Source organism: Hemiscyllium ocellatum, chromosome 30 (assembly GCF_020745735.1).
Source record: "Hemiscyllium ocellatum isolate sHemOce1 chromosome 30, sHemOce1.pat.X.cur, whole genome shotgun sequence".
In the NCBI taxonomy this organism is placed as follows: domain Eukaryota; kingdom Metazoa; phylum Chordata; class Chondrichthyes; order Orectolobiformes; family Hemiscylliidae; genus Hemiscyllium; species Hemiscyllium ocellatum.
In genome coordinates this window covers 11,468,220-11,482,507 of record NC_083430.1, presented here as the reverse complement: position 1 = coordinate 11,482,507, position 14,288 = coordinate 11,468,220, and the positions used below count along the sequence as shown (strand labels likewise).

General features: G+C 44.0%; 1 protein-coding gene across 2 annotated transcripts in view; it reads right to left on the bottom strand.

Moving 5' to 3' along the window:
- inpp5b (inositol polyphosphate-5-phosphatase B) overlaps positions 1–14,288 on the bottom strand; it is a 179,039-nt gene that overhangs the window by 128,498 nt on the left and 36,253 nt on the right. For both annotated transcript variants that reach the window (XM_060847209.1, XM_060847210.1), the window contains exon 5: positions 11,819–11,929. In XM_060847209.1, the coding sequence (XP_060703192.1) occupies positions 11,819–11,929 (111 nt within the window). The remainder of the gene's footprint in view (positions 1–11,818; positions 11,930–14,288) is intronic.

Here is a 14,288-nt window from a genome sequence, read left to right as displayed (position 1 = left end):
CCCATTGTCTCAGCATGCTCCTGCCCCACTGAACTCATCTCTACCTACCTCGACACTGTCCTATCCCCCCCAGTCCAGGAACTCCCCACATACGTTCGAGACACCACCCACACCCTCCACCTCCTCCAAGACTTCCGTTTCGCCGGCCCCCAACGCCTCATCTTCACCAGGAATATCCAATCCCTCTACACCTCCATCCGCCATGACCAGGGCCTCCAAGCCCTCCGTTTTTTCCTCTCCAGAGATCCCCAACAGTACTCTTCCACCGACACTCTCATTTGTTTGGCCGAACTGGTCCTCACCCTTAACAATTTCTCCTTTGAATCCTCCCACTTCCTTCAGACCAAAGGGGTAGCCATGGGCACACGTATGGGCCCCAGCTATGCCTGTCTCTTTGTTGGCTACGTAGAACAATTGATCTTCCGTAATTACACCGGCACCACTCCCCACCTCTTCCTCCGCTACATTGATGACTGCATTGGCACCACCTCGTGCTCCCGCAAGGAGGTTGAGCAATTCATCAACTTCACCAACACATTTCACCCTGACCTTAAATTTACCTGTACCACCTCTGTCCCCTTCCTGGACCTCTCCATCTCCATTAATGATGACCGACTTGACACTGACATTTTTTACAAACCTACCGACTCTCACAGCTACCTGAATTACACCTCTTCCCACCCTATCTCTTGCAAAAATGCCATCTCGTATTCCCAATTCCTCCACCTCTGCTGTATCTGCTCCAAGAAGGACCAGTTCCATCATAGAACACACCAGATGGCCTCCTTCTTTAGAGACCGCAATTTCCCTTCCCACGTGGGTAAAGATGCCCTCCAACGCATCTCGTCCACATCCTGCACCTCTGCCCTCAGACCCCACCCCTCCAACCGTAACAAGGACAGAACCCCCTGGTGCTCACCTTCCACCCTATAAACCTTTGCATAAATCAAATCATCCGCCGACATTTCCGCCACCTCCAAAAAGACCCCACCACCAGGGATATATTTCCCTCCACACCCCTTTCCACCTTCCGCAAAGACCGTTCCCTCCGTGACTACCTGGTCAGGTCCACACCCCCATGACCCACCCTCCCATCCTGGCACTTTCCCCTGCCACTGCAGGAACTGTAAAACCTGTGCCCACACCTCCTCCCTCACCTCTATCCAAGGCCCTAAAGGAGCCTTCCACATTCAAAGTTTTACCTGCACATCCACTAATATCATTTATTGTATCCGTTGCTCCCGATGCGGTCTCCTCTACAGTGGGGAGACTGGGCGCCTCCTAGCAGAGCACTTTGGGGAATATCTCCGGGACACCCGCACCAATCAACCACACCGCCCTGTGGCCCAACATTTCAACTCCCCCTCTCACTCTGCCGAGGACATGGAGGTCCTGGGCCTCCTTAACCGCCGCTCCCTCACCACCCGACGCCTGGAGGAAGAACGCCTCATCTTCCGCCTCGGAACACTTCAACCCCAGGGCATCAATGTGGACTTCAACAGTTTCCTCATTTCCCCTTCCCCCACTTCACCCGAGTTTCAAACTTCCAGCTCAGCACTATCCCCATGACTTGTCCGGACTTGTCCGACCTGCCTAGCTCTTTTTCCACCTATCCACTCCACCCTCTCCTCCCTGACCTATCACCTTCATCTCCTCCCCCACTCACCCATTGCACTCTATGCTACTCTGTCCCCACCCCCACCCTCCTCTAGCTTATCTCTCCACGCTTCAGGCTCACTGCCTTTATTCCTGATGAAGGGCTTTTGCCCGAAACGTCGATTTCGCTGCTTATTGGATGCTGCCTGAACTGCTGTGCTCTTCCAGCACCACTGATCCAGAATCTGGTTTCCAGCATCTGCAGTCATTGTTTTTACCTAGTGAAGGTGGTGTTTGGTATGCTTTTCTTTATTGGTCACAGCACTGAGAATAGGAGTTGGGAGGTTATGTCACAGCTGAACAGGACATTGGTTAGGCACTTACACAATATCCTGTGCAATTCTGTTCTTCCTATCGGAAGGATGTTGTGAAACTTGAAAGGGTTCAGAAAAGATATACAAGAATATTGTGGGTTGAAGGATTTGAGCTATAGGGTAAGGCTGAATAGGCTGGAACGTCTGAGGCTGAGGGGTGACCTTGTAGAGGGTTACAAAATCATGAAGGGCATGGATAGGATAAATAGACAAGGTCTTTCCCTGGGGTGGGTGAGTCCAGAATTTGAGGGCATAAATTTAGGGTGAGAGGGGAAAAATTTAAAAAGGAACCGAAGGGGCAACTTTTCCAAGCAGCGGGTGATATGTGTATGGAATGAGTCGCCAAAGGAGTTGATGGAGGTTGGTACAATTACAACATTTAAAAGGCATCTGAATGGGTATAAAAATAGGAAGAGTTTAGAGGGATATGGGCTAAGTGCTGGCAAATGGGACTAAGTTAGGTTCGGATATCTGGTCGGCATGGACGAGTTAGACCCAAGGGTCTGTTTCCATGCTGTACATCTCCATGACTCTAAACGAAAATCAGACGGATCACACAGGCAACGGTAAAAACAACAGCAGAAGCAGCCCTGTCAACCCTGCAAAGTCCTCCCTTCTAACATCTAGATGCTAGTGCCAACATTGGGACAGCTGTCTCACAGACTAGTCAAGCAACACAGTCACTCTCACAGAATCATACTTTACAGACAATGTCCCATACACCACTATCACTATTCACTAGATATGTCCAATCATACCGACAGGATAGACTCAGTACAGCTGGTGACACACTGGTCTATCGTCTGGAGAGAGGTGTCTTGGAAGTCCTCAACATTGACTCCGGAGATAATGAAATCTCATGGCTTCAGGTTAAATATGGGCAAAGAAACTTCCTGATTATTAGGTACCACGCTCCCTCGGCTGATGACAGTTAGAGAAGCACTGAAGATGGCAAGTGCACAAAACATACTCTGGGGATTAGGGGATTTTAATGTCCACCACCAAAAATGGCTTGGCACCAGTACAATTGATCCAGCTGGTCAGATTCTAAAGGATATAGCTGCTAGACTGTGTCTGCAGCAGATGGTGAGGGGACCAACAAGAGGGAAAAAAACATACTCATTCTTACCAATTTTCAGCTGCAGACGCATCAGTCTGGTAAGATTAACCACCACACAGTCCTTGTGGAGACGAGGCCCCACCTTCACATTGAGAATAACTTCCATCGTGTAGTATGGTACCATCACCATGCTAAATGGAACAAACTTCAAACAGACAAGCAACTCAAGACCAGGCATTGATTATGGCTGTGTGTCATTAACAGCAATAGAATTGTGCTACAACACAATCTGCAATCTCATATCCTGACTTATCCAACACTCAACCATTACCATCAAGCCAAGGGAATAACCCTGGTTGAATAGAGAGTGCAGGAGGGCATGCCAGGAGCAGCACCAGGCAGAGCCAAAAATGAGGTGTCAACTTGATCAAGCTGCCAACAAGATTATTTGTATGACAAACAAGACAAGCAGCAAGTGATAGAGTTAAGATCAGATCAAAATTCTACAATTCAGCAACATCCAATCCTGAAAGGTGGTGGAAAATGAAACGGCTCACTGGAGGAGGAGGCTCCACAAATATCATCATTTACAATGATGGAAGAGCTCTTCTAATAAGAAGGCAAACGGTGTGTTAGTTTTTATTAGTAGAGGGATCAAGTTTCAGAACCATGAGGTCATGCTGCAGCTGTACAAAACTCTGGTGCAGCTGCACTTGGGAGTATTATATGCAGTTCTAGTCACTGCATTATAAGAAGGATGTGGAAGCTTTGTCAAAGTTCAGAGGAGATTTATTAGATGTTGCCTGGTATGGAGGGAAGGTCTTAGGAGGAAAGGTTGAGGGACTTGAGGCTGTTTTCGTTAAAGAGAAGAAGGTTGAGAGATGAGTTAATTGAGACATAAGATAATCAGAGGGATAGTTCAGGTGGACAGTGAGAGCCTTTTTCCTAGAATGGTGATGGCTAGCACGATGGATCGTAGCTTCAAATGAGGGTGATAGGTATAGGACAGATGTCAGAGGTAGTTTCTTTACTCAGAAAGTAATACAGGTTTGGAGCGCAGTGCCTGCAATACTTGTAGACTCACCAACTTTAAGGGCATTTAAATGGTCACTGGATAGGCATATGGACGAGAATGGAATAGTGTAGGTTAGATGGGGTTCAGATTGGTTTCACAGGGCAATGCAACATCGATGGCTGAAGGGCCTGCACTGTACTGTAATGTTCTATATCTATAGCCCAGCAGATCAGATCAAATGATAAGGCTGAAGCATTTGCAGAAATTTTGAGCCAGAAATGCTGAGTGAATGATTCACCTCCGTTTCCTCCAATAGTCCCAGCTTGACAGATACCAGTCTTCCGTTAATTCAATTCACTCTACGTGATATCAAGAAACAGTGGATACTGGATACTGCAAGGGCTACAGACCCTGACAACATTCCCACGATAGTCTTGAAAATGGGCTCCAGGGCTTGCTGCTCCCCTAACCACGATGTTCCAGTAAATAACAACACTGGAATCTACCCGACAATGTTGAAAATTGCCCAGGTATGTCCTGCACATAAAAAGCAGGACAAATCAAACCCAGCCAATTATCAGCCCATCAGTCTCCTCTCGATCATCAGCAAAGTGATGGAAAGTGTCATCAAGCAACACCTACTCAGCAATTGCCTGCTGATCAATAACCTGCTCAGTGATTAGATTAGATTAGATTACTTACAGTGTGGAAACAGGCCCTTCGGCCCAACAAGTCCACACCGACCCGCCGAAGCGCCACCCACCCATACCCCTACATTTACCCCTTACTTAACACTACAGGCAATTTAGCATGGCCAATTCACCTGACCCACACATCTTTGAGACTGCGGGAGGAAACCGGAGCACCCGGAGGAAACCCACGCAGACACGGGGAGAATGTGCAAACTCCACACAGTCAGTTGCCTGAGGCAGGAATTGAACCCAGGTCCCTGGCGCTGTGAGGCAGCAGTGCTAACCACTGTGCCACCGTGCCCAGTTTGGGTTCCACCAAGTCCCCTCAGCTCCTGATCTCATTATAGCCTTGGTGCAAATATGGACAAAAAAGCTAAATTCCAGAGGCGAGATGAGAGTGATAACACTTGACGTCAAAGCTTTATTCAACCGAGTGTAGCATCAAGGTGTCCGAGCAAAACCGGAATCAGCGGGTACTGAGGTCAAACTCTCTGCTAGTTGCAGTCACATTTATCACATAGGAAGATGGCCGTGGCTGTTGGAGGTCAGTTATCTCAGCTCCAGGTCATCTGAGCAGGAGTTCCTCAGGGTACTGTCCTTAGCCCAACCACCTTCAACTGCTCCAGCAATGACATTCCTTCCATCATAAGGTCAGAAATAGGAATGGTCGCTGATAATTGCACAATGTTCAGCACTCTTTGTGACTTCTCAGATACTGAAGCAGTCCAAGTTCAAATTCAACAAGATCTAGACAATATTCAGGCTTGGACTCACAAGAAGGAAGTAACATTCATGCCACACAAATGCCAGGCTATGAACACCACCAATAAGAGATAATCTAACCACTGCCCCTTGACATTCAACGGTGTTCCCAAAACTGAATTACCCACTAACAACATCCTGGAGGTTACCATTCACCAGAAACTGAACTGGTCTTGCCACATAAACACAGTGGCTGCAACAGCAGGTCAGAGGCTAGGAATAATGCAGCAAGTAACTTACCTCCTGATTCCCAAAGTCTGTCCATCATCCACGAGACACAAGTCAGGAGTGTGATGGAATACTTTCTACTTGCCTAGATGGGTACAGCTCCAAAAACACTCAAGAAGTTTAACATGACCCAGGACAAAGCAGCTTGCTTGATTGGCACTACATTCCCAAGCATCCACTTCCTCCACCACCAATGCTCAGTGTGTACCATGGACAAAATGTACTGCAAAAATTCACCAAAGATCCTCAAACAGCAACTTCTAAACCCATGGCCACTTCCATTTAGAAGGACAAGGGCAGCAGATACATGGGAACACCAACATGTTCAGTATCCCCTCCAAGTCATTCATCATTCTGTCTTACAAATATATTGCGATTCTTTCATCATTGCCTGGTCAAAATCCTGGAATTGCCTCCTGAAGGGCATTGCGGTTAACCCTATAGCAGGTGGACCGCAACAGTTTAAGGAAGCAGTTCACCATCACCTTCTCAAGGGCAACTAAGAACGGTCAATAAATGCTGGTCCAGCCAGTCATACCCACATCCCACAAATGAATGAAACAAAAATCTCAGTTCCACCAAAGCATTCTTTCTGAAAAACTGGTGCCAATTGTAAAGAAATTAATAGGTCATCAAGGATATAGAAAATGAGGGTACTTGGAAAATTGGTGAAGGCAAACTGCCATCTGAAGAGAAATTAGTGTTCAGCTCTCAGAGAAAGTACCATATCATTAATTAATAAAGGTACCGCGGCACTCTTAGCTAATATTCTCGACAGCTGAAAATGTGTTGCTGGTCAAAGCAAAGCAGGCCAGGCAGCATCTCAGGAATAGAGAATTCGAATTTCGAGCGTAAGCCCTTCATCAGGAATGAGAGAGAGTAGCCAAGCAGGCTAAGATAAAAGGTAGGGAGGAGGGACTTGGGGGAGGGGCGATGGAGGTGGGATAGGTGGAAGGAGGTCAAGGTGAGGGTGATAGGCCGGAGTGGGGTGGGGGCGGAGAGGTCAGGAAGAAGATTGCAGGTTAGGAGGGCGGTGCTGAGTTGAGGGAACCGACTGAGACAAGGTTGGGGGAGGGGAAATGAGGAAACTGGAGAAATCTGAATTCATACCTTGTGGTTGGAGGGTTCCCAGGCGAAAGATGAGGCGCTCCTCCTCCAGCCGTCGTGTTGTTATGTTCTGCCGGTGGAGGAGTCCAAGGACCTGCATGTCCTCGGTGGAGTGGGAGGGAGAGTTAAAGTGTTGAGCCACGGGGTGGTTGGGTTGGTTGGTCCGGGCGTCCCTGAGGTGTTCTCTGAAGCGTTTCGCAAGTAAGCGGCCTGTCTCACCAATATAGAGGAGGCCACATCGGGTGCAGCGGATGCAATAGATGATGTGTGTGGAGGTACAGGTGAACTTGTGGCGGATATGGAAGGATCCCTTGGGGCCTTGGAGGGAAGTGAGTGTGGAGGTGTGGGCGCAAGTTTTACATTTCCTGCGGTTGCAGGGGAAGGTGCCGGGGGTGGAGGTTGGGTTGGTGGGGGGTGTGGATCTGACGAGGGAGTCACGAAGGGAGTGATCCTTGCGGAACGCTGATAGGGGAGGGGAGGGAAATATATCCTTGGTGGTGGGGTCCGTTTGGAGGTGGCGGAAATGATGGCGGATGATACGTTGTATGCGGAGGTTGGTGGGGTGGTAGGTGAGAACCAGTGGGGTTCCCTTGGTGGTGGGGTCCGTTTGGAGGTGGCGGAAATGACGGCGGATGATACGTTGTATGCGGAGGTTGGTGGGGTGGTAGGTGAGAACCAGTGGGGTTCCCTCCCCTCCCCTCCCCTATCAGCGTTCCGCAAGGACCACTCCCTTTGTGACTCCCTCGTCAGATCCGCACCCCCCACCAACCCAACCTCCACCCCCGGCACCTTCCGCTGCAACCGCAGGAAATGTAAAACTTGCGCCCACACCTCCACACTCACTTCCCTCCAAGGCCCCAAGGGATCCTTCCATATCCGCCACAAGTTCACCTGTACCTCCACACACATCATCTATTGTATCCGCTGCACCCGATGTGGCCTCCTCTATATTGGTGAGACAGGCCGCTTACTTGCGGAACGCTTCAGAGAACACCTCAGGGATGCCCGGACCAACCAACCCAACCACCCCGTGGCTCAACACTTTAACTCTCCCTCCCACTCCACCGAGGACATGCAGGTCCTTGGACTCCTCCACCGGCAGAACATAACAACACGACGGCTGGAGGAGGAGCGCCTCATCTTCCGCCTGGGAACCCTCCAACCACAAGGTATGAATTCAGATTTCTCCAGTTTCCTCATTTCCCCTCCCCCCACCTTGTCTCAGTCGGTTCCCTCAACTCAGCACCGCCCTCCTAACCTGCAATCTTCTTCCTGACCTCTCCGCCCCCACCCCACTCCGGCCTATCACCCTCACCTTGACCTCCTTCCACCTTTCCCACCTCCATTGCCCCTCCCCCAAGTCCCTCCTCCCTACCTTTTATCTTAGCCTGCTTGGCTACTCTCTCTCATTCCTGATGAAGGGCTTATGCTCGAAACGTCGAATTCTCTATTCCTGAGATGCTGCCTGGCCTGCTTTGCTTTGACCAGCAACACATTTTCAGCTGTGATCTCCAGCATCTGCAGACCTCATTTTTTACTCTAATATTCTCGACAGCCATGACTTGGAGCCGGAGTTGGACTAGAGTAGCCAAAGTTGAAAATTACACAATATCAGATTATTGTCCCACATGTTTATTTGGAAGCACTAGCTTTCGGAGCACCACTCCTTCATCAGGTGGTTGTGACAGCAGAATTCACAAAAGAGAACATTCCTGACAGAAGAACTGACACAAGAATTTGACAGAGAGAGGCATTCCTGGAAGAAGATCAGCAGAGAGGGCTAGGTTCATTCCAGAAGATGTATCCTAGCAATAATATTGAGAGATTAAATTCTATTGTTTTACTATATAAGTGAGACTTCTATATATTGAAACAGCAGACCATTAGGATTTGATTTTATTATGGAATAGTTAGTAATTAAAGGGGAATTGTTTGGTTTTTTTCGTGGTGCTGTTCATTTGTTCACTGTTGGAGTTGGATAAATAAACTGTTACTTGCTGCTTACAGAGTAAATTAGGGGTTTAGATAGGGTTGACCATGAGAACCTTTTTCCACTTATGGAGTCAGCTATTACGAGGGGGCGTAGCTTTAAATTAAGGGGTGGTAGGTATAGGACAGATGTTAGGGGTAGATTCTTTACTCAGCAAGTCATGAGTTCATGGAATGCCCTGCCAGTAACAGTGGCGGACTCTCCCTCTTTATGGGCATTTAAACAGGCATTAGATAGGCATATGGAGGAAAGTGGGCTAGTGTAGATTAGGTAGGCTTGGATCGGCGCAACACCGAGGGTCGAAGGGCCTGTACTGTGCTGTATTTTTCTATGTTCTATGTTCTAAATGAAAGGGCTTCATTTCAGTTAACCACTCCATTATAACAGATTGGCCGGGGGGGGACTTTTTCAGAATCTAAGGATTTTTGGAAGATTACAATCAATGTGTTCACTATCTCTATACTTACTTACTTTGAAATCCAATGATGCAACCCATCCAGGTAACTTATCATCCTTTCGACCTATCATTTTCCTATTACTTTTAATCTCAAGATAGCAATTGCATCAGCCCTTGACCACCCACCTCCCCAATCCTTTCTCCCTTGATTATTTATATTTTCCGAATGCTATTTTTGTACTCTCTCATGAAGATTGGTACAAAGCAATTATTCAACAGCTCTGTTATTTTCTGGTTCCCCATAATAATTTTCCCAGCCTCATCTTCAAATGGGGCCAATGATCACTGTGGTTTCTCAGTTCCTTTTAATATATTTAAAGAAGCTCGAACTGTCCATTTTTATATTATTTGCTCATATGCCCTCAAAGTTTATTCTTCTTCTTCATCTTTTTAAAAATATATTTTTATTGGAAAAACAGATATTTTAATATTACACCAAGTACAAAACAATACAATTCAAAACAATACAAAAAAGACACAAGTAAAAAACCCTCAACCCACTCTCATGTACAAACATATAAACATATATTGAAAAATATAGAATTACAAAAAACCCAAACTGGCTATTTAATTAAATAGATAAATAGTAGCCAACAATAGACTAATAGATAGTAATAACTTAGCCAAGCCAAACAAAACGCTCATACGTTCACAGTTCCTCCTCCCTGAATATTGAACTCATAAAACACAATTGTTATGGCTATGTAAAAGTGAGGCAGATAAGTCTGTCCAAAACGGGCTGCCATGTCTTACAAAAATTTTCAGTTTTGTGGTGTACCATACTGGTGAGAAAATCCAAGCGAATATGCTCCATAACAATCTTCCGCCAACCCGACAGGCCTGGGGGGTTTAGGATATCCAACCTAGCAAGCTATTCTTTCTTGCACAGAACGGGAGAATATTGAGAAGTTTTTTCTTTTGAGCATCTGCAGGGAATGCTGTGGGCAGGCCCAGAAAGAGAGAGAGGGTCCTTCTCCATCCTTATGCCCAAAATTCTCTCCATCTCACCCGCCACAGAACTCCAACATATTTGAAGCCTGTCACAAGACCAGAAATAATGGGTAAGAGTGCCTGGACAGGTCTTGCACTTGGGACAAGCTCCCTTGATCACCCATAGTCAGTTTACCCCCTTCTGACAAACCTTCTTTGCTGCCATTTCCTAGCTCCCCATTCTTCCGCCATACCTTAAAGAACTTCAGAAAGTTAATCACTTATAATGTGTCTCCAGCAAATTCATGTTGGCTTTCATTAATTAACACTTTCTTCCCAAAAGCCAACTAAGTTTGTTTCAGATTACTGCCTCGAAAAGCTTTACCATCAACAATTGGCTGTCTTCCATGTAGAGGTTGGATTTACCCATCTTTCCTTTGTTAAATGGGGGTTCAACATACATAAAACCTTAAAACCTCCTCCATGTCATTATAATATTCTGACATGGGCACCCGCAATGACTTCATCTTAGGATACATCCTCTCAGCACTAAGTGTTATTTCTACTTTGTGTGCCACAAACATTTCATGATTTGGACTTGCCAGTGTTGGACTGGGGTGTACAAAGTTAAAAATCACACAACACCAGGTTATAGTCCAACAGGTTTAATTGGAAGCACACTAGCTTTCGAAAGCTAGTGCTTCCAATTAAACCTGTTAGACTATAACCTGGTATTGTGTGATTTTTAACTTTGTACAAACATTTCAAAGTACCTTGTATTTATGGATTTCTATGCTGTCCAATTTTTTGATATTCTTCTTTTCTGAGACATTGTATCTGTCTACAGTGAAGAGGAGGATGCTGCCAAAGTGCACATTTCATAGTCAGCCATGCTGTTTGTCTCTACAAGATCTCCTTTTCGGGCCCTACCCTTCCTTTAACTACCTTTTTAATGTTTATTTGTTTGCACGGAACATCAGGATTTCATTTTATCTACAGATGTATTCTCATATTCTTCGTTAATTGTGCTCATTTTTTGTATGTCCTTCTGCACTTTCTGTGAACCTTATGTTTGTTATATGTTTTATTTCTATGTCTTTACTATCTATTAAACTTTGCACCATTCATCATTCAGGAAGCATCAGTTTTGATTGCCCATTCTTTCTTTCTCATTATAATTAGTCTACTCTGTGTCTTAAAATTCTGCTCTTTGAAGCCCCCCACACTGTTCAACTGTTTTGACCATAATCTTTTAATTCTACTCTATCTATGCCTTTTTAATTCACTTGAGTTCGCCCTCTTCCAAATCAATCAATCATTCTTAATCACAATTTGGTCTTTATCCCACCACTCAGTGGCAAAGCCTGCAGGTTTGGATGAATATTAAAATCAAAAGTAAATTTTCAGAAAGAGGACTGAACATGACACCACAAAAACTTTCCACCAATGTTCAACGTGATGAAACCATCCTGGGACAAACCCATAAGGCCCGCTTCCTGCCCTTTGCAGGTCCACTTACAGACCCAATCATCCCGCTTTCATTTATGTTCTCTTCCATTTATGATGTTGACCTTAATGGTTCAGAAGCATAGCAAACATTTCCTTACCTTCACATACTTTATTGGCTTCCTGTAGGAAGATCTTGGCCTGTGATCCAAAGGGAAGCTGAAGTTCTAGATCAACATCTCTTGATATTATTTTGACTGTAGTATCAGAACCTGTAGAGTATCAATATGCCACTCAGAACAGTGTTACAGTTAGTTATATAAAACAGTGTGCGTGCAAGCCAAGCTATCTAATATGCACTGTAGCTAATATTAAACCATCAGCTTATCATAAACAAAAAAGATAATGCATCATAAGATTTGCTTCAGATTAAGGCACAAAGCTTGCTTTATTCTTTATCGGCAATCCCGTGTACATTTCAGAGCATCACTTTGCAAATTGAAACAAAATTACCGAAAATGTTCTCGTATATTTCACGCACCATATTTAAATGGGGAAAATTTACCCACTTTCTTAAACCAATACTTGGATAAAAATCTCAAGTATTTTGATGATTGTCATGGAAAAAGATATATGCAGGGCAAATCTTTCTCAATGAACTTGAAATATTTTTGCAGTTTAAAAATATAAAATATATACCATAAGGAACAATTTTTAACTTTTCAAACTTGTCATTCAAAACATCAGAACTCCATATAAATAAGCATACTCAACAAAAAACAGCTACAAGTATGATGCAACATTCCAGATGTAACACTCACATTTTAATGTCGCTTGCCCCAGAGAAATGAAAATGAAATAAAAACACAGTTATCAGTGATAATACTGACACCCAGTGGCACAAATTCTGATGGAAACCTACTTAACCATTTGTACCTATAACACCAGCATTGGTTGAGCAAAGGACAACCTGAAACATTGGATTTTCTTTAATGTCAAATAAAGCCTGCCCTAGAAACCCAATTTAGACATAGGTATTTAAAACAGAAAATTTCTGTTTGGTACTGAGGGTTCAAGGAATTCTGAAGTGGATCATTTTACTGGGTAATTAAAAATATGATCACACAGTTCAGCAACTTGAAAAATTAATGAATTAAAAGATCCCAGAAAAAGTACAAAGCAAAATCTAAAATATCCTTCATAAAGCTTGACAACTCTACAAATTGCTTCAAACTGATGGTAAACAATGACTTCGTGGATACTGAGCCCCACTTCAACACAGAATCAAAAAACAATTCAAAACATATTGAGTCCCAATAAATTGCAGTACATTAACATTTTCGTGGGAGCAAATTATATACATGAACCATACACAGATAATCAAGGAACCAGTTACAAAAATGAATGGACACTAACACCATTACACATCAACTCAAAAGAGGTGAAAATCCCATTGCTTAGAAGTGAAAGATCTCTTCATAATAACATTAATAAGAAAATGTCCTGCTCTTGTATTTTTATGCACATGATTCTACATGATGAACCACCACCTTAAATACCAAAAGCATTATGGTTCCAGCTGATGCTAATACTGAAGAAATCAGATTCCAGAGTGACACCAGGTTTGACAGATTGTAAGTTTAATTTTTGAAGCTGGTTATCATGGTGGGGTGGTTAGTCACTGAAACATATTCACGTTAGGCTGAAAATTTTCAAGCTTTAAGGTGCAAAGTAACTGGGATGGTTTCCACTTACCACCACCAATGCTGGTGTTATTGGTACAAATAGTTAAGTAGATTTCCATCAGAATTTAACAAAAGGACACAAGTCTATTATGTAAAAGCCCAAAAAAGGTATATAATAGAAGATATGTCAGAAAAATCTATATAAATAGCAAACAAAGTTTCAACTCATTTCCCAGCAAAATCTTTTCGACATTTAGTCCCACAGAAGTATCAAACTATCTCTTTTACTTAACAGACTCTATCTATTTTCCTCCTGGGACTAGTTCAACAGCTTTACAACTTCAGTCCAATTCTACTGACTTAAACCTCTTTCCAGGTTCTGACAAGTTGAAAAAATTCTAGACAAATTATCACAGTCTGGAGACTTCACTAACTAACAACTTTTGCTAGAGGTGCATTGTTCTCCTGAAGTGAAAACTTATTCTTCTGCTAGGAGGAAGCTTCCCTTCTCAACTGAACCCTTGATTCCTCTAAACTGATCAAAACTAAACTAATAGTCACAGGTCTTCTCCATATGTTGTAACCTCAACAATATAAATATGCCCTCATTAACATGACAGTATCCTGATAGCCACCTAACCAAGTTCCATGATTTCTTAGAAATAATGTACTCAGGTCACTTTTCCAAATTGCTTTTGACTTCACAAAAATACTTTCACCAGAATCAATCTGCCTCTAATTTTTAAAAATATATAAAATTGCAAATGATAAATACATATTTATCTCAAAAGCCACTGCAAAATATTTGTAAGTCACATCTTGGTGATCAAGTCTGCCAAATCTCAAACAAAACCGTGTGAGGTTTTACTTAGTATCTACTGAAAGGCAATACAGTTGAAATATTTAAGAATTGCACAGTGCAACCGTGCCATGGACTGCAACATTT